The 21,540-nt window shown below is 33.5% G+C and overlaps 2 protein-coding genes across 35 annotated transcripts in view; one reads left to right on the top strand and one right to left on the bottom strand.

Moving 5' to 3' along the window:
- Acss3 (acyl-CoA synthetase short chain family member 3) overlaps positions 1–4,800 on the top strand; it is a 145,378-nt gene extending 140,578 nt beyond the window's left edge. For both annotated transcript variants that reach the window (XM_019210574.2, XM_019210575.2), the window contains 3 exons: positions 3,191–3,290; positions 3,375–3,550; positions 4,396–4,800. In XM_019210574.2, coding sequence (XP_019066119.1) covers positions 3,191–3,290; positions 3,375–3,550; positions 4,396–4,464 — 345 coding nt within the window. In that variant the 3' untranslated portion in view covers positions 4,465–4,800. The remainder of the gene's footprint in view (positions 1–3,190; positions 3,291–3,374; positions 3,551–4,395) is intronic.
- A 4,266-nt stretch (positions 4,801–9,066) lies between these two features.
- Positions 9,067–21,540, bottom strand: part of Ppfia2 (PTPRF interacting protein alpha 2) — a 458,820-nt gene continuing 446,346 nt past the window's right edge. For 21 of the 33 annotated variants that reach the window (XM_033763796.1, XM_033763797.1, XM_033763805.1 and 18 more), the window contains 5 exons: positions 17,874–18,049; positions 15,994–16,062; positions 12,890–13,049; positions 11,630–11,719; positions 9,067–9,653 (listed from right to left, as the gene is read on the bottom strand). In XM_033763796.1, the coding sequence (XP_033619687.1) occupies positions 11,661–11,719; positions 12,890–13,049; positions 15,994–16,062; positions 17,874–18,049 (464 nt within the window). In that variant the 3' untranslated portion in view covers positions 9,067–9,653; positions 11,630–11,660. The remainder of the gene's footprint in view (positions 9,654–11,629; positions 11,720–12,889; positions 13,050–15,993; positions 16,063–17,873; positions 18,050–21,540) is intronic. The other 12 variants (XM_033763809.1, XM_033763804.1, XM_033763802.1 and 9 more) reach the window with 1 other exon arrangement.

Here is a 21,540-nt window from a genome sequence, read left to right on the forward strand (position 1 = left end):
TTTAGTTCAAATTATAGTCATACTGATTGATTATTTTTCAGTAATTTGACATTTTAAAAACTCAAGAACAGAGACTTCTGACACCAATACACACTTTAATAATTTTTTTGACAATTAAAACTCTGCTTCATCAGTTAAAATAGTTATGCCTTCTCATTAAGGGTATGGTAAGTTGAAATTACAGGATTTTCCCTATCGAGTGTATCTGTTTTGCTATGGACAAAGTATTCTTTTCCATAACTCGTAGTAAATGATCAAAATAAATATTTGATAGTGGGATTTGGTTCTCTATTCTCAGAATGTAGATCTTAAAATTAAATAACATGTAACAAATAAGTCATCAGGAGCTCTGCAGCAATAGAGAATGTGGTACATGATTGTATAATATGTATTCAGTAGAAACTTTTATTGATTTATTTATTTTTCCTCATTGAGTTTATTGGTACATTTTAGGTACACAGTACAGTTACATTCATTATTGGGATCTTGTACCTTTACATGACTGTAGAAACTTTTAGATAGTTGGAAAGAAAGAACTAACAGCTTTATAACAGCAAATCAGTTAAAATACACTACAGAAAAAATTTATATAACATACACTGTACTTATCACTATAGAAGTCAAAAGCTACATGCATGGAAACCTTTATGATTCAATGATTCATACTGGATGCTTCCCATGGGAAATAGAAGTAATGTTGTGCTGTGTATACAGTGTGTTACATAGGGATACTGTGAGGTAGAAACTGTTTTGTTTTGTTTTTTAATTAAATGTCTTAGTACGGTAGTTCATTAAGTCTTCCAGGAGTTTAAGGAAGAGAAGCCTCATTTTTAATTTGTCTTAATGAAAAACATCTTGAAAAAGTTGGGAATTTAGTGTTTTCTCAGATTCTGCTTTTTCCATTTTCTGATTGTTTAGCTGTCTTTTATTTTAGTTTGTTCACTGCTTCTTTTTCATATGACCAATACATATTGCAATTCCTTAAGACTCTTGGTATTTTCTTCTTCTTTCTCTTAAATAATCTCATCTAGGCCTATAGCTGCCATTACCCTCTATATAAGAAAGTCATCTACATATGACTTTTGTCTCTTCTCAGATCCCAACAGCTTCCCCCTGGATGTCTTATACACACCTCTTAAATGAAATGTCTTTAAGAAAATAATACATGGTCTTTCCTCCTGAACTTAGTCCTTATAATCTTTTCTGGTTTAGAAAGTTGCCACCATCCAACCAACTCAGAGTCCATCTGCCTTATCCATGCCCCATATTCAACTTACGGTCATTTTTGTCCATTTTACTTATAAAGAAACTAAAGTCATTGTAATCACTTCCATAATCATAGTCCATTACAGTAGCCTTTTAAGTGGTTTTCTTGTATAAATGTGAGGCTCACCCAGAAAAATCCACCACCTGTTCTCCACACTGAAATCTAAAATTGGGTTTTTTCAAAATCCATCTAATGTGAACAAAGAAACATCTGAAAAGTCTGTCTACTATATGATTCTAACTATATGACTATATTCTAACTATATTAAGCAAAGGGGTCTCAGAGACAGTAAAAGGGCTAGTTTTGCCAGGGGTTGGGGGAAAGAGAGTGCCGAATGGGCAGACATAGGGGATTTTTACAACAATAAAACTATTATGTGTAATACTACAGTGGTGGATACATGTCTTACATATTTGCGAGACACCATAGAACATACAACAAATGTGAACCACAAGATGATCTAAGGACGGGGCTGAAAATGATGTGTCAGTGTTAGCTCATTGATTCTAAGAGATGTAGCATTCTAGTGCAAATTAACGAAGCAGGCTGTGTGGATACGAGGGCTACTTCCTGCTCAATGTGCCGTAACTCTAGAACTACACTAAAAATAAAGTCTATTTATGAATTTATTCTGATTTTGCATCTCCTCCTCAACTCCTGAAAATGTTGCATTAGTCTTATAATGTTGTTAAAAAAAAAAAAGTTGGCACACTCTATCTACCTCTGCAACTTTACCCCACCTCCTAATTTCCAGACCCTCTGTCCTCTTTCAGATCAGATCTGAACGGTTTACTTGCAGTTTCTCTACTGAGCTTTTGCCTGACCCTCGTCTTTCTGCCTAGTCAGTATCTCTTTATTCTCTAGATTGCTCATTGCCATTTGCTCAGAGAAGACTTCTTTTATGTCTATATCCTCCTGGTAATGATATGCTTTGCCATAGCTTGCATATAAAGAACCTAAGGTTTTTCCTCAGAGCTCTTACTATTGTCACAGACAGACATTTATAAAAATTAAAATGTCTAGATTATTTATTAGTACTATATCTGTCTTCATCACTAGACTATAAACATTAGACAGTGATACTTGGCCTATTTTTGCTCACAGCTGAGCTCAATATAGTATTGCACCAATGGGGAAATTTAGTACATAGTTGTGGCATGAATGAATAGATGAAAGAATAAGGACTGCTAAATGAACAATTGGAATCAAGTTTGTCTACTGTGCTTGGTAGACATTAGGCATGTGGAGTCACTGAAATATATATTAATCTCAGAAGAGGCCTTTTTGAACATGTATTTTTAAAAGTTCCGTCACAGCAGAATTTTTTAAACCCTAAGCATCTATATTTTATTTGGATTTTCAAATCTCCAAGTTCTTATGATTCCAGACGGATAGATGCTTTTCTCTGTAAGGCCTTGAGAGTTGATTGCGAGCAGTATGAAAGTGGAAATTGTGTGGTGTCAGGACTTCTGTCCATCTGCAGCCTCTTCTTTCAAGTCCTGGCAAATTCTCTCGGATGGGAGGCCATTCAGGGAACTGTTCATTACATTCATTGTGTGGCCCTGGGGACAGTCTGGAATTCCTCTGAAAGCAGCCAGCACTACTGTCAAACATGATAGGTGGCCTGATAGCAACTGCATGCGATAACTGTTGCACATGTTCTCTGCCTAATAAATAAACTCTTAATAAGATGAAATAATTTCCATACTTTCCAAGTAATCCAAGTAATTTATCTTAATTGCTATCAGCCTTTGTGATTTCCATGGGAATCCTAATCTTTCTCCTCAGTGATCATTGTGCAAATTAGTAATGAATTTTCAGGCAGGTAGCAATGAACTGATGTCTCATATTTATTTTTCTGTATTAAAATTATGTACACACGTTTGTATACATATTATAAATGAATGCCTTTTCTTATTTCAGTCTGTCCTTTCCCATGGTACTGTTGAAGACTGTGCTGTGGTTGGCAAGGAAGATCCTTTGAAAGGTCATGTTCCCTTAGCAATCTGTGTGTTGAAAAAGGGTGAGATATCTTTGTCCTTCCTGACTGGGCCTGAATGATTGAGTCAGCTTGATTCATTGTGAACCCTTTCAACTTCTTCTCTAGATATAAATGCCACAGAAGAACAAGTTTTAGAAGAAATTGTGAAACATGTTAGACAGAGCATTGGCCCTGTGGCTGCTTTTCGAAATGCAGTGTTTGTTAAACAGTTGCCCAAAACAAGATCTGGCAAAATTCCTCGAGCTACTCTATCTGCCTTAGTAAATGGCAAGCCATATAAGGTAAGTTATCAAAGATATTTAATGCTAAATTCTGAAATGCTTACCGCCATTTCTTTGGCATCAATAAAACTCTTAAAATGGCTCCTAAGCATGAATTGTATCCCTACCAAATACATACTTGTACGATTATTTTAATGTTAAATATTAAAATAAAAAAGACAAATTACACTGGCCCTCTCTGAAGGATGAGGGTTTGGGAAAGAAAGGCAGATGAGTTAGAACTATATTCTTTGATTATAAGAACAAATGTGTGAAAATATTTTTTTCTATTAGTAATTATATTAATTGAATTCAAACATACTTATGGAAACTCAGTCCTACTGATTTAAAGGTACACTTTCGTTCATTGTAGTCATTAATGACTATTAGTAAATGAGAAAACAAAATATTTGAGGTTTACAATGGATATTCAAAATGTTGTAATTGATGTATGTGTTATTGAGTGAAATTTATTTTAGGAAATTAGATTGATGCAAGCATCGGTTATACACACGCTTTCTGTGCATAGAGGTATATATTTTATCAATAACATCTAATTAAAAGTAATGTAACAGTAAAAAATGCTTATAGGAACAAATGTGTACCTCCCAATAAAAGTAACTTTATAGAAAGACTCTTAAAAGGAACTCTAAAGTATCATCTGTGATCAATGATTTTGTTCATTGAGCCGTTTACTTGTTGCTTTGGAAGACTACAAATAGGTCTGTAAATAATAGGTTCAAAATTCCCTAATTTGTATATTTTATAGGAGTCTTATAAGATAATGAGAAGTACTACATTGCATGTAATCATTTTATTATAATGAGTGTAGAGGGGCATTCATATGACACTAAATTTCTTCCCAGGTAACTCCCACAATTGAAGATCCCAGCATTTTTGGGCATATAGAAGAAATGCTGAAAAAGCCATCATGATTTTATTTCTATTACGAGTTCATATGAGTTAATTTTGTAGCTGGAATTAAGTTATTTGAGTTACTTCTCAGAAATAAAAATTTATAGAGAAAGGACTTTCTAATTGCAATGTGAAATGTAAAACTTCAACAAAGCCAGTCTCATGAAGACCAGTGAAAGAACCTGTCTGATTGTACCCAATTGTATGGTTTTTCAGTTGTCTATAACATGGCTCACCATATGTTGTCCAGTGCTATAAGAAAATGTATCCATTCCATGAATATTAAAAAAAATTCCACTAAAATTCTATTGCAATTAAAAATGGCTCTTATAAACATTTGCTGACAGAATTTAAAATACAATTCAATGTCAAAAAATAATTAAATAGGAAGAAAGGGGCTCAAGGTATAGGGAAAGTGGGAAGGGTAGGAGAAAGGTAGTAAGGGAAAAGAAAAAAATAAGAGAAATGAAAAAATGGAAATGAAGTGTTTGTAAAGGGGGAGGGGAGGAGGGGGTGAAGGGAGGGCAGGGGTAAGGGGAAAAAATGAGAACCAAGACCTGTCGTGTAAAGGTACAAGATCCCAATGATGAATGTAACTGTACTGTATACCTAAAATGTACCAATAAACTCAATGAGAAAAATAATTAAAATTGCTCTTATATGAATTCTGAATATTGGTAAGATTCTTTGGATGCCTACATTGTTCTAAGTGAAACAGATAAATTGGGGAATTTTATGTAATCACGTAGACTGATGAAGGTATTGTACAGGCAGGGAGACCTGTGTGGCCGTATTTACTGAGGGAAAGCAGGGAGCCAGGGTTACAGCTCTGCCTTCTGGTCCTTTGTTACTAAGACACGGGAAATCACATGCCTGGCAGAGAACCTAAAGATTACCAACCCAACCTTTGCACTTGGGGAGATGAAAGCTCCCAAGAGACCCGACTCATTTCTCAGGTTCTTAATTTGCTTCTTAATGATTCTGACTTTACTAGAGTCAAAGAAATAACACACAAGTGAAGTAAAGTGGCAAGGAAAGCTCTTAAGGAAGGAAGGCAACGGCTTTAACACTAGGCTGCAGATTAAGGGACTTTCCAGTTAGGTAGTGTAATGTCGTTGAGGGTTGCAGGAGTCTTGAGCCACTTAGCCTGTATTTTAGGTCAATGGGGAATGGTAAACCCCGCAGAGCACCTGCTCCATCAAAAGACAGGCCTGGCTGCTTTGGAAGAATGTGTAATGGGAGGGAGGGAGACGGACGTCCTGCTTCAAGAGCCTCGGGTTTCCGAGAGAAGCAAGAAATCCATAGTTATTCTTGTGAAAGTTATACTTTTATATAACTGATGACACAGGTATGAATTATGCCCAAACATGTCTTTACAATTAAACTTCTATAAAATTAGGAAGCCTTTTTAAATGAAATTTAAAATTAGTCTTGAATGAGCTTATGGTGATGTACTGAATAACTAGATATAAGTGGATAATGAACTGATTTAGAGTTCTATATGCATCCGTTATCAAATAATGCATTTAACCACAAAATGTGTACTATGCCCATTTAGTATTTGAAAATTCTTTGAATATTTCACAATCTTGGGAATACTGTTATCAAGAACACATTGTCCTAATATAATAGTTTGGATAGAGAAATATCTGTGGGTGATAATAGATGTGAATTCACTTGTTTATGTCATATAAATTGTTAATAGCTTGTATAAAACATTCTGAAAATATTAGCTGTTTTTGAACTATAGGCCACAAAATAAGTGGTTTCTCAAAGTAAATTCCTCTTTGCATAACCTGCCTTCTTGATCATTATGCCTGAAAAAATATATTCATCTTTAATTATTCTAGTAGCCTAAATTAATCCAACTAGATAGATACTATATAATTTGAACCTGCTCAGTTTCTTGAAATATCTTTTTTGGGTACATTTTCTCTATTATCAGAACTGTAGTACTTAACAAATAAACTATTTTAAATGTAATAGCATTAAAATTCATTTTCTTACTTCTTTTCTACAGGAGTCAGTTAATCTGAAATGACAAATTCTTTGAGTGTGTCTTGTTTTTTTTTTTTTTGTTTGTTTGTTTTTTGTTTTTAAGTTCACAAGCCCAGGCAGATCCAAGAATTGCATGAAAGTTGCCTCTCTGGTCCTCTTCCATATATTTCCTGGTAATCTCATCTGAAAGGACTCCTCAACAAGAAGGGTTGGGTGATTTTCTAGTTGTGTGGGTCTGGAAAACACTGCATGACACTGGAGAAGTAACTATTTCTTGTGTCTCATTAAGGAAATGTATCTCCTTTACAAGGTCAGAGAGAGTATTATTACTCTCACACGACTAAAACTGGGTCAATAAAGTGACACTCGAATCATCAGACTGCTTATAATTTGAGAAAAATAAAGAAAATGTTCTGTTGTAATACTTACCATAAATCACTTTCACTAATTAGTATCTAAAACATTTCAAATTAAATGTATCTTTTAATACAACAATATAATGTTTCTAAAGCATGCAGTCATACTGTTTGCTAAAATAAATTCAGTGTGCCTGCTTTTAGTATTTTCATGATTTTTTTTTCACTGTAAGGAAAATAATAAAAACATCACTAGAAATGTGTTTTCCAATTAGTCACTTTTTTTTTTTTTTTTCTAGATGGTAAAAGACCTTTATTAGTCTGGCCAGACGGCACTCCCGGAGCCAGGTGGCTCAGAGAGGCCTTTTTTTTTTTTTTTTTTTTTTTTTTTCCTAGATGGTAAAAGACCTTTATTACTTTTCCATTAGTTACTTTTCCTTTGAATGTATGTTAAATATATGCAAATTAAATGCACCTTACATCTTAAGAAGCAGTTTTAGTTATCTAAAATTATTTGAAGAGTCTATATCTGATCACTAAAAATGTCATACCTCATAATGGTGATGGTCAAAGTGAAAACTACTGAGATTTTTTTTTTTTGGTACCGGGGATTGAACTCAGGTCTTTGTGCTTGGAAGGCAGGCCACCGAACCGCTGAGCTAAATCCCCAGCCCTCTGAGATTTTAAACTCAGTCCATGAAAAAGATTTTAGAACCCGACAAAAGTTTTCTTGTAAACTGAAGCATATTTTACACTTCTCTGTGGGAGGTTGTTGGATCTTTTGTATCACTGTATGTCACCGTCTGTTACAAATGATTAATCTTACTTGATCACTAAAAAGCAGAGAATGACTTCACTAACTGGTTTCTGCAGTTTGTATATTTCCTATCTGGACCCACAGGTTAAAGGCTTGGAGCCCAGGTATCCGTGCTGGAAGGTGCTGTGGGACCGTAGGAGAAGGGAGGCTGTAAGGTCACTGGAGAAGCTTTTTTTGCTCACTGGGTTCCTAGCCCTGAGGCATGCAGTTTGCCTCCTCGATGCTCTCAACCATTGTCACCCCACACGTTCACCAGAAGCTAAAAGCGACTGGTCTGCTTGATCTTTGACTGCAAACTCCAGAATTGTGTGAGTCAAAACAAGCCTTTTGTCTGTATAAGCTAATTGTCACAGATATTTCTGTGATGGAAAGCTGGCCCAGCGGTATGACAATAAAGACAGATCACTTGTGGCATTTTAATATCATAGATTCTGTATTATATTTTATTTCTATGAATCAAAATGCCCATTTTCAGGTGAGTTTAGAAAGCCCTTTCGCATTGTTTCTGCTCAAGCAACATGGAAGGAAAATTCAAAATCACTTCCATAAGCTAGTTCAGTACTCCCTCTTGTGGCAAACTATGTTTTGAAGTGAAATGTTAGATTTTGAGTAACTGAAAGAAAGGTTTTCATCACAGGTCAGTAGGCAAATGTTACATCCCTAGAAAGAAAGCTTAAACAAAGAACTGGAAGTATTTTTTTTTTTTATTGACAATGGAGAGGGTTTCGGTTACCACTACCTTTTGACTGAATCTGTTAAATAAAAATAGACATCAAAACAAATGTAGTGTACGTGCAAACATAGCAAATTAAAATACAAAAAAGAAATTAACTAATGACAGGTTTTGCTCTTCATAAGACAAGCAGCAGAAAATCAGCAGTTAGATAAATGGTATTATTAAATAGGTTGTACTTTGAAATCTTCCATATAAACAAAGAATAAACAACAGTAACACCACCAAATAAAGCCACAGGGAAGATATTACTCTTCTATACTTTTTATACACTATATATGTAATCATTCTGTCTTTCATTTATTTCCTCTGATAAAACTATCTTCAGGGAAGATCCACAAGGCCATCTTGGCTGAAAGCTTATAATGTTAAACATGAATTTGGCTAATGCCCTGTTACATTGAATAAAAGGAAAGGATTTCTGGGTTGTGATTTTTTCAGTGAAAATGAGCCTCAGACTGCAGTGGTTGACCTTCGCTGCCCAGTGCTGGCTGGTGGTTCAAGGTATTTGAATGAATGTGTGGTTCTTAGTAAAGTTTTCCTTTTTTTCTTGGTCCACAGATAACAAGAGAAGATAATGGATTCTTAATATAAATTTTTAAATAATTCTTATGACTCTTGTAAACAGTTTGGCTTTGTTTTGTATTGAAAAGGAGATTGAGCCATCACAGTGCTATTTCTAAAGATATAGGACATCCCTGATTGCCTTTAAAGGTCATTTTTTTTTTTTTTGGCTCCAGTTCCAGGTTAAATCATTTTTTTTTACATGATCAGAGGCAGGTGTTCAGCTTTAAATATAGACAGACTTGAAGGAGGAAACATTGATTTGACTGTTACAATTCAAAAGCTGTAAAAATGGTGGAATGGCAAAATACAAACAGTACTTGGAATTGTCAAATGTTTGCACTCAGACTCCATGAACCATATATTTTATTTTTTAAAAAAATCATATTTATATCCATTTACATAAGACTTACACATTTAAAAAGAAATACACAGTAGTACATAAATGCCTAGTATATTACAACATGAAAAAACAAGTGGCTCCATTTCATAAAAGCATCCAATGTACAGAATATATGATGTGGATGATGCTTATTATTCAAATGACTTAAGCATTTTATTACAATTGTAGTAAACTAATCAAGCTTAATATCTGATCCCCCCAAAAAATCACATTTTCAGCTTTTTAATAAACCATTACTTGTTATTATTTCCTTTGAATTTGGTCTTCACAAAGGTTTTCATTGTTGGTCTTCTTAGATGGTAGTGCACTTTAGGTAGAGTAGACTGAAAAGATGACATCTAAAATATGTAATGGATAGCATTAGTTCACTGAGAGGACCCTGCCTAGTAAATCCTATCCCTCTACTTTGTGCTGCATATCCATGAAGCCTGCCTACTGCTGTTCTAAAAAGTATGGAAAAAAAATCACCTTGGGTCTAACCAATAGCAGACATAAGTGATGTTTCTCCTCTTTCACTTTTGTGCTAAATACATAAGAGGATTTGCTTGACTTTGGGTCAAGTATGGCAATAATATGAACAAAAATAGTCACACGAAATGTCGGCATGCCTTTGGAAAATTTTATGCTTGGTAATTAATAAATTGGGTCGAGTTTTCTTATTTGATGGAATATATTTATATTCTAGTTCATATATTTTACGGCTTTTAAAAAGACAATTCTGTTTAACTGTGACAAGGGCATATTGATAGTAAATAGTATATTTCAAAGGCTCTGTGTCAGTGGTATGACATTACAAAATCTTTCCAGTCACGATATACTTAGGAAAAGCTCAAAGTTATTGACACAAAAGAAAGAACAAATAGCATGTTCTGAATTATTTTAATTATTTTAGCACAGTAAGTGCTAATTTTTGGCCAAGTAAGAACTAATTTTCTTGGACTTTTTTTTTTTTGTAAATAAATACTGCTTTCTAATAGTAAAAGCTTGGAAATATGAACTAGAATGTCATGCATAAGAAACAGACTGCAAGTAGTTAAAGAATATTTCTATCCATCAGTCAAGAGCTAAGAAGCAAGCACTACTGAAGATATTAAATAGCCATTTGTAAATTAGTGAAGTATTCAGTTCCTGAGAATATTATGTTATGTGCAGAATCTATTATAAACAGTATTTTGGAAAGCCTCTTGTTTAGACAAATTATTATCTGCTTTAGATCATGCCTAATTAGATACCAAATTGGATATTGTAATTAAATTTTTAATGGTAGGGTTGTATTTTTTGAAATTAAATCTTGAATCTGGATGCTTTTTGTTTTATTACCTTCAAATAGTGACCCACATAAGGCAACATATCATCTCTCATGTGAGGCCTGTAGGGCCAACAAGAAATTCTGTAGAGCTTGTAGTTCCAGTCAAAGAATAGCACCACAGAGCGAGCTGTTTCTCCATCTATAACTTCTGCTTCCTCCAATCCCTGTGTACTTGTTTTGTTCTCAATAATCCCTTAAAATATCTTTCATAGAATAATTCATTGAAAAATTGTTAGGTTAAATAATTTTTGAACTTTTAACATTTATGAATCCAGGAAACCATATTTTTACTTATGACTTTTCAATAAAATGCTGTTTTATGATTTAGAAGTAGTTTCCATCAGCTTATATTTCTCTAAATACAAATGTCTCATGTCTAATGGTAATATGTTCTGCTGTTCCTATTCTTCATTATTAAAATTAATTTTATGTTTTTCATTCCTCAGATACTTGAAATTCATACTTTTTTCAGCAAATATTAAGTCCATTGATAAACAACAACATATTGAAAGTTCAAAACTTTTAGTTTCTACTTTTATTGTTAATAGGAACCCACTTCTAAATCATTTTACTGTCTCTGTCATTATTGGATTCTGAACTTGCTTACATCCTTATATGCTTGCTTTGGTTTCCTTACATAAGATAGTCACTTAACATTATGATTCTCTGAATGCCAAATTCTTGCTATTAAAATGATATGGGGGTCAATAGGTGATGCTATTCAAAAAGATAAAAACATATGGTAGTAACCATTTATGCGTAGTAATTGAGTAACAGGTCTCAAACAGACAGACCTTACACCACAGGAGACAGGTGATGAAAGGAAAGAACAGATATAATTAAAATATACAGGTTACTTTTCCCCCCTCTATCAGTTCAAAGGGGTTATCTCACCTCTGTGCTGCTAGGCCATACCAAAGGGCATATGTATATTTACTAGTCTATGTAGTTCCATTTTTTGTTGTTGTTGGCTTGCTGTTTGTCAGCCAAAGGGAAACTACTCACAGCAGTTCAGTGCTGCCTCCTTAGTGGCTTGTCAACATGAGTATGTGCGAACAGTGGAGTTGTCTAACCTCTGCAGTCTTGATGAAGCAACTGCAAATGGAGAAAAGGGCTTTGAAGTTCTTGGATGATTGAGAAGATTTCATATGAGAAAGATGTATTTTCTCTGCATAAAGGGATGCTGAATATATTAGTAGACCTTCTTTCTCTTAGATGTAAGCCACTCATGGACTCCTCTAGACAGAGCTACTAAGGAAATGTTTGTTCCAATATAATTCAGCTGAGCTTGAGAGTTATGTATTTCCCCTTAGATGAAATCTGTAACAAGAGAGCTCCCCCAGGGTGCATCTGCTCCCTTTGAAAAGATTACTTGTACAGAACTCCATATGATGAATTTCCTCCAACTATCGAGGAACCTCTATATAATTTTAAACATGTTATATTATTCATGAATTTTGCTAAGACGTTATACAGTATTATCAGATACAAGAAATGTAGATCAAAGATGATAGTTTATACTGAAATTAATTTTACGAATCATAGTACCTATAACCTTGGAAAGAAATAATGATTCTAAGTGATTATCGTAATGAAAGTGAGTCTATTTTTCCTTAATGTTTTTGAAACAAATAGTTTTGTGTCTACTATTTCAAAATTGTCTCTCCAGAATAACTGTTTTCCTTTGTGAGTATATAACACAGTCTAATGTCCACAGAAGGAAATGTTAATTAAGAAATTTCAATTGTTTTGGTGTTTGTTTAGCTTTCTTCTTATGATTGTGGGTGTTTAAATAGGCCTTTTGTTTTGATCAGAAACAAAAAAGTCTGATGAGTCTGAATTTCTTCGACTATATATATAAAATTTCCAATATTTAGATATGTAAACAGGGGTTATGGTGGGTTCCATGTATTATGAATCTTTAATACAAATCCAAACTCTACCTTAGATTATTTAGTTTGTGAATGACAGGGGGAAAAAACACCAATCGTGCAGAATCTATTGTTTTTCCTAGATGTGGACATTAGCCAGAATTGTTCTTTTTAGGATAGTATACATTATTTTGAAAATGAGGATAAAATGCCACGAGTTCATGCATTAGGAATTTACAAAGAAAGGTTTGGTTTTTGATGAAAGCAAAATAAAAATTCAAGCAGAGCAAACCAACTCAAGATAGGATCAATTCCAGAGCTATGCAAGAGAACTGTACTAGCTTTTGCTAAGCAAGCATTTTATTGTACAATCAAAAATATAAAACTACTTTACCATCTGTTGTCATTTTCCTCGACTGCCCCGATGTTGTGGTTAACCTAAATCCAGCTGGCAATGTTTCTGAGGACCCAGGCATCATGCTGATCCCGTGGACTTCACGAGGAGGAAATTGCCTTCTCCAGGTTGATCCACGTCGGAAGTTCTTGTCATCACTCTGGTAATACAGAGTTATAATTTGATGGAATGAAAACAAATACTCCAGGTGCACAAAGTTGTGTGCTTTGAAACATGTGAAAGATTATATGCATTCACTGTACCAAGCAGACATATGGAACATTGTGCTTTATCTCAAAAGTAGGATTGATTCCAAAATAAAAGGGTAGGAGAATTGAAACAAAAATGTTTTATTCAACCTTTTTCATGATTTCCTATCTAAAAATTGGTACTTTTAAAAGTCTTTGAAATCCTAAAATAAAGTCCTAAAGTTTTTTTCCAGAAGTAATATTGGTTATCCTTTTTGTTATATTTAATGCCCACTGGTTATATGGTAGGAGATGTCAACTTCATTGAATCAGTTGTTGGATTGACTACATTTGACTCCTATCCCTGAGAAATACCACTGTTGTAAATGCAAGAGATATACATTGTGGGAAATCTGTATTTCAAAGAGCCCAACTGATTCATGATACTATAATCTGTGTAAGATACACAAAACTTTGTGATTTGTTAGATTTGAAATGATGTAGAATTAACTTGTCATTTGTTGGGAAGCCTTTGCAAGCTGGGCACTATTGTTTGAATAAGTACATGTGTTTATACAGTGCTACTAAAACCATAATGTAATTCTGGCTAATTGTATAATCCTAGTTACTGAATCTGTTATATCTTAATGAAATAATCTCTTCCCTTTCTGTATACATAAAGTAGCTATACATAAACAATTATTTTCCCTTTAATTGATAAGCATTAATATATAATTTAGCATTTACCTATATTATTCTTTTTGTCTAATTGTAAGGAAACTATTAAACTTTCCATGTAGGTCTCGTCTTTTAAGATCACCACCTTTCTTATTTAGGCAAAGACTATAGTCGCAAAGATTTACATCCAAACATGTTATTTATTCTGCTAACTCATCTTGGAATATAAAATAATCAGCTAATACTTTATTCAAATTATTATTTTCATAAATTAACAGTATAAAGTCTTCTTCATATATTATCAATTTAATTAAATGACATAGTACACCTAAGAAAATCACTTATGTATTATTACATAGGTGCACTTTTAAAAATTTTAAATCAGGATTAAATTTTGTTTAGACTTGCTAGCCATTTTATAGAGAAAAGATGTCCTTTATTCTTCCGCTCAAACTGCTGTGTTTTACATTACCCTAGAGTCGCAAAATATTAGTAAATAAGAAAAGAAACAGATATTCATAGCTGTGAATTCTTGATTATTAGAGAAATTATTGTGTTAAGCGTTAATATTTCTCAGTTTTACAAAACCTTACATTACATTGTATAGCTAGATAACTTCTATAGTGTGTACCTAAGGGCTTAAAATAAACATATTGAGAGTGTGAAGGATGATTCCATTCATCCACTGGGTCAGTAGACAGCATTGTTACTACAGAACGATGACCATGGGGAAAAACATCATGGGGAGGGGGAAGTTCTCACGAGAGAAGGTTAAGAGATATTTTGTTAAATGAAGTTCACAGAAGCGCATCAAAACTTCTCATACTGTGCCAGTACAATTGAATGCGATCTGCAAAGACACGGGGAAAATCTATTCTGGTTTTAGGCAAGTTATTAGGCTATTTTTGCTCACAGTAAAAAAAATGGGCAAAAAAGACTACAGGCTTTAACAATAAAATCATGTGTTGTATTTTTAAAAATAAAAAAGGAGATAGACTATTTAAAGGCAGATAGTCAAATTTCATCTAGTGAACGTTTCTGCTCCTTATTTACTATCAGGGATACAGTGTGGGTGTAGGATAGCATTTCTACCTGGACAGTTGACTTAGCTCACCCCACATTTTAAGACATACTCATGACAGATCTTCAAGAATTTTATTCAAATGTATTGATCCCCTTTTCAATTTATAAGGACAATTTATTTTTATTTGATACTAACATTAAAATGGACAATTTGGAATGCATACATAGATTGTCAACTCACAAAGGTAAAATTAGTTAGCTATTGATTGGGTTTAAAATATTGATCACTATACTAACTGGAAAACAGTGTGAACTTATTAGAGGTTAACAGGGGATAGCAATGTAAAACTTATCTATCATGTAGTTCACAAAGACTGTGTGGGTTTTATACCACGATCATCTGCTCTGCCTAATTGAACATGGAAATATTTTGCATTTAATGATTTGAATTCATTCACAAAATTATTTTAAACAGCATATCTTTCTAGTCAAGGAACACACGTACTTTGTAACTCATAGTTCTGCTTCTCTGTATTGTCCACTTCATCCTAAATGTTCCTGCAAAAATTCTCAGAAAGACTGTTAAGAAGTGAACCAACCCACAGGGTTTGCTCGTATCTCTTGTATTTGTTTAGGAGGCTTTTCATTTACTTATTTGCCAAATCATTTAAATGTGCCTATATTATATACCGGAATACTTGTGCTCAGTATAGCTTTCACATTGTGTGAGTGTTAAAATCTTATTTATTTATTTTTGGAGAAAACTTAAATGATATCTAAAATAATGAAAACTTCCCATTTATATAAAGTGAATATATAAATTGAATATCGTGTTCACTTTAATAGTCTAAAACTTCCTGAAAAGTCACCATGATATTTAAGAAATAAGTACATTCCTCATTTAAAAGACATTGATCAATATTAGTGTTTTAATTATTTATAATTTTTAAATAATGTTGCTTAAAATTTTAGTTACTGCTCATGAAAAAAAGTCTGTTGGAATAACTTTTCAATTACTCAAGTACAGAAATGGTAACATTTATGAATTCATAAAGTTCCCAAACTAAGGGATATAATTTAGTATTTAAGAATGTCATGAGAGTTCCAGGTCTAACTATACAACAAGCATATTGTTGATTTCCAAGCAATACTCCTTAAAAGTAAGGATGTCCTCTGTGTTCTCAGAGGCCCTTTGAATGCTAAGTTAGAACTTACCTCATCCAGCCTTCGTTCAGTTCCCAGGGCCAAGAGGTTATTGTATTCCCTTTCAAGTATCTGCCGTGCCTGTTGATATCATATTATTGTTACCATCACTGAAATCGCATTTTCTTTAAACATTCATTCAAAGTATATTTATCTAAAAATGCCTTGCAAACTATCTTCTAGTTTTGGAATTTTAAAGTTTTTAGACAGCATGAAGTAATTGTAAAATTTGGCTTTAAGTACTATGTAGGGCAATTTCTTTCCATAAATGTTTGAGTCCAAGGAGCGTTGACACCATTCTCTTACCTTTTCCCAATAGATTTCTTATATAAACTTTAAATATTCAAAAAACGAAATGAAGTATGAGGGTGGACTGCGAATTGCTATCAAATTTTTGTAAGTGTTTCTCAGACCTGGTCAATAATCATCATTCAAAGAAACTTTAAATTTTAGGAATTCTTGGGGCCTGTCTCTTAGTATTTGATTTTTACAACTATGATGTTGGTTGAAGGTTTAATTTTTAATGTGTATGGCACGCCACTGATTTACAGATTTTGGAACTAGTTCAGACCTGTAACTAGAAAGGACTACCTTTCAGTGCACAGAGACAGAAGCCATCTGTCAGGGACATGGGGGGAATTTGGCATGTGACTGGGAGACTGGGCCATATAAAATCACCTCTAAATCCTGTCCTGTTTAATTTTATCGTTTTGTTTTGGCTGGAAATGCAGTCCAGTAGCTCAAAATTAAAACCCCAGTGAAATATTTCAAAGGTTGAGCTAACTTTTTCATTTTTATCAGTACGGGGTTAGTACATAATATTTACACTCCTTGTGTGTTGGTACATTTATGTAAAATATTTTAATTCCCCTTCTTCATCAACTTTCTCTCCTTCCCTCCATCTTTTGATCCCCTTACCATTGGAGAAATATCTATCTCCCTAGTTCCTATTATCTTTTACTTTCTCTTTATTTATAATTTGGATTTCCCATACAAGGGAAACCATGAGATATTTAAGCTAGTCTCTGATGTATTTCATTTCATATTATGATGTCAAGGTGCATCAATTTTTCTACAAACGACTCAAGTTTATCTTTCCTATGGCAGAGAGTACTCTATTGTGCGTATAAATGCCACATTTTCTTTATCTGTTCATCTGTTGGACATATAGGTCACTTCCAAGATTTATCTATTATGAATTGTGGTGGTATAAGGAAGGATATGTATGTATCATTATAATATTCTGTTTTTAATTCTTTGGGGAAGATTTCTAAAAGGGAAATAGCTAGGTAAAATAGAATTTCTAGTTTTCATCTATGGGGAATCTCCCTAAAGATTTCCATAGTGGCTGTACTAATTTCACTTAAGATTCATAAATATAATATGTGAAATATGTTAGGCCCAGATACTAGACAAATATCACATGATCTCACACATATGTGGACTCTAAAAAATTTCAACTTATAGAAGTTGAGGATCAAATGGTGGTTATAGAAGTTTGGGAGAATACAACGAGGTAGGAAAGATGAAGATTAATCAATCAGTCCAAAGTTACAGTTAATAAGAGTAAGAGTTTCTGTTGTGCTATTGTATAGCAGAGTCACTGAAGATAAGAGTAATTTACTGTTCACTTAAAAGTGCTAGAAAAATCATTTTGAGTTTCACCATAGAAAATGATATCTTTGAGGAAAATATATTCAACCTGACTTAAACATTGCATAATGCATACATGTATTAAAGCATCATGTTATGAAATTTACATGTTTTATATATTCATTAAAGTAAATTTAATTTTTAAAAGTCATGAACCCACAGCTACATTTTTTTCTCAAAGTTTAGTTTGTCATTATCTTAACCAAGATCCAGTGAGACTACAGTACAGAGGGGCTTGCCTGGGTGTTCTGTGTTGGAATTTGTAGTAACAAAGCTAAGCTGCTGTAGTCAAAGTTCTCATCCAGGGCTATAAGTGAGCCATGCACACCACTTTCAAGAATATTATTTGCATATTCTCTAAGTCCAATTGCTTGTATCCAGCGAATAACTCGATCATTGCTCCACACCAACACATCTAGGAAAAGAGATGTATCATTTCAGAATGCAGTATTCTGCATAGTAGGAAAATCCCTGGATGAAATGAGCCTTAGCTATCTAACTAAATCACATTTATGCTGATTTATCTACTTTCTAGTACACCTGGATCTCCTCTATTGTATGCATGTACTATTAGAATAATTTTTTCTAATCTAAATCTAGAAAAAGTTATCATTTCTAATGCTTATTATGCTGATGGCAGCACTATCAGCACAGGAGATACAATTTTTCCAACTTCCATACTACAGCCTGAGGGATTCATCTGCAATTTACCATGATTGCCGCCAGGGGGAGACATTTCTTACTTGTGTCAACACAGTAAACAAGGTAAAACAGATTCTAATACTGTTCTTCACCTTAAGTGTTCATTAATCACTTAAATAATGTATAGTAACTAGGATATCCTTAATATCTCCTGAAGTAATATATAAAAGAAAACAAAACAGTGAAATAGTAAAGACACTCAATAGATGGATACCGATTTTAGTATTGCTAGATCATTATTGTCTGGTTCCATATTAATGAAAAATTCAAGCACACAGTCAAGTCACAAGTTGATTTTATTGTACTGAGCTACCACACACATTTTGCTTTCTAAAAATAAAAACCTCCAGATTTCTCTCAGGTGTGACTTTTATGGACAAAAAATAAGCAAAATATATTTTATGATTTGCCTCCGCGTATTCCCATTATGAGTTGGCAGAATGTGGCATAAAGATTAAAAGCAACAAAGTGCCCCATAGGAAAAAGTCTTTAGGGAACAAAAGGGTAAAAGAAATCAAAACATTTTTCCATATGTAGAAAGAAAAATATTTACTTTAGAGAAATGATGAATTACACTGAAGTCACTAGTATCTTCCCTAATTCAATACTTCTGGTGTCTTTCTTAAAGGGAGAATTTGGAAGCCAGGTGCTGTGTCACATGTATGTAGCCCCTTGACTACTTCGGAAGCTGAGGCAGGAGGATCACGTGTGACTAGGGATGTGAGAGTTTCCTGAGGAGCACAAGTGAGACCTCACCTCAAAAAAAAAGAGGGTTGGGATTTGAAAATAGACACACACACATGGAAAAATTTCATGTGAACATGAGGCGGATGATGCTCCTATAATCCAGAGAATACTAACAATTATCCAACAAGCCAGCAGAAGCCACCGGAGAGGAAGGGAACAACTCTTTCCTCTCAGGCTTCAGAAGGACCAAACATGAACTTCAAGCTTCTACGTGGTGAGAAACTCAATTCTAATGGCTAAGTCATCAGGTTTATTGGAGTTCCTTACATAGTCCAACAAACCTAATATATGTGATATCTTATTGTAGTTTTAATCAATAATTCACATTATACTTGTGGAAATATTTATTTTTAGATCATCCTGTTTTTGCTTTTTGTATTTTAAATTTATATATCTGAAGCATGAAAATGTGCTGTATCTTTCCCTTTATAATAAAACATCAACTTATTTCCAGTATATTTTTGGCTTTCAGGTCTATATTATCATACTGAAATAATCACAGCAACTTTGTGTAGCTTTTCTTTCATTACCTCTAGCTTTTTATGTCCTTATAGTTAAGGTGTGTCCACTGTATATAACATATCAGTATTTTCTTTTCCTCTCTCCTTTAATTGGATTCATTGGTCTATCCCATTTAATATTATGACTCAGATATTTGAAATTCAACCCATCATCTTTCTATTTGTCTTTAATTTTGCCTACTTTCTTGCTTTTTATTATATTTACAATTTTTTTGATATTTACACTTTGTATTATTATAGACATTCCTCATTTAATGACCAAGTTCCTGTGACCAGATCATTAGTTCAATAGGTCACTAAATGAGGAATTATATGTAGTGTGTACTTTACAGTATTCAGGACAAAGAAATGGCCCATGGAAAATCCTACTTGATCAGTTTGCTTTTATTTGTATAACTCTTACATGTGATACTATAGAGTATAACAGAACCTAAAACTGTAGCACTGTGCTACACTATGCAATCAGCAAAAATTACAGTGCTGTATAAACAAGGTGTGCTGTACAAACATAGACATTGAGGCTCTATAAATAAGTTGTACAGAACTGTACAAAAATGGGTTGTAAGTCAAAGCGGTGGGTCCTAAGTCTGAACAGTCGTTAGGCATGTAGGTTGTAAAATGAGAAATAAATGTATTTGGGTAGTAAACATAACTTTTTGGTCTGACTTATTAGATTCTAGTACCAATTACTCATTTTATAATATCCTAGATAGTGCAAAGGCTTTCAAATATTTTTTCAATCATTACTGCTTTTTAAATGACAGTTGTTATGATTATTAATTATCCACAAAATTTATACCCAGTTCCCCTCCCTCCTGTAAACATTTGTTTTTTATCACAATGTTCCTTCTGCCTAAATTACTCATTCTAATATTTCTTTTTCTGTTTGTGTTTTCTGGCATTTTTTTTTTTTGTACTCGGGATGGAACTCAGGACCTTGCTCTTCTGAGGCAGGCGGCAGAACCACTGAGCTAAATCCCTGGCCCTATTTGTGTTTTCTGGTGAAGCATTCTTTCAGATTTTGTTGCTTTGGAAATATATTAATTCTCTCTTTAAAATTGATAGGGTATGGCGTATTTTAGGTGAAAATAATTTTTTTGATCCAACATTTAAAGGATATCATTCCATTTTGCTGTACTGTTATCTTAATTGAGTGACACTGGGTATCTTATGTTTGTCTTTTGAAAGTAACTTAAGGAGTTTACTCTTGTAAATCTCAAGATTTTTTCAGGGGGAGATTTTCAGCAATTTTACTTAAATGTGTCTAGATGTGTTTTGTTTCCTCTTTCCTCTTAAATTTTTCTTAAAATGCACAAAATATCTTGAATGTTTCACTTCCTATTTCTATTTATTTATTTATTCAGTTGCTACTTGGGGTCAAACTTGGGACCTTGTGCTTGCAAGGCAGGTGGCAGAACCACTGAGCTAAATCCCTAGCCCTATTGAGTCTCCCCCAGTACCTGTTTAAATAGTGGTTCATTCTCTTGTACCTGTCTTTCTGAGACTCCAATTACATATACACTAAACTGTGCATGACATCCAATGTAACTCTAATGATTTTATGTCATTTTTATCCTTTGGTTTTCAGATTTCAGGGTAGATATTTTCAAGGGATATTTTATTTCACCTACATACTGTTAACACCACTTTATTGAGTTCCTAAGTTTTTATACTTTGTGCTTCTTGAAATATTCATTTACTTATATTATCCTTATATATTATGTCTAGCTTTATTTTTAAAATGTTTTATTTTGTAATTTATTTTCCTAATACTTCACCATATATGTTTAAAAACATAAGCCCGTCAAGGGTAACTATGGATATATGTCGTTATTTTATGAAACTTCACTCTTTGTTTTTTTCTAATTTTGCCCATTATATAACATGTTTGGCTTTTAAAGCAAAATCAATTTTTCTTCCAATTCCATTCCTCTTA

Source organism: Fukomys damarensis, unplaced genomic scaffold, assembly GCF_012274545.1.
Source record: "Fukomys damarensis isolate Sample0158 unplaced genomic scaffold, DMR_v1.0_HiC HiC_scaffold_15, whole genome shotgun sequence".
Taxonomy (NCBI): Eukaryota; Metazoa; Chordata; class Mammalia; order Rodentia; family Bathyergidae; genus Fukomys; species Fukomys damarensis.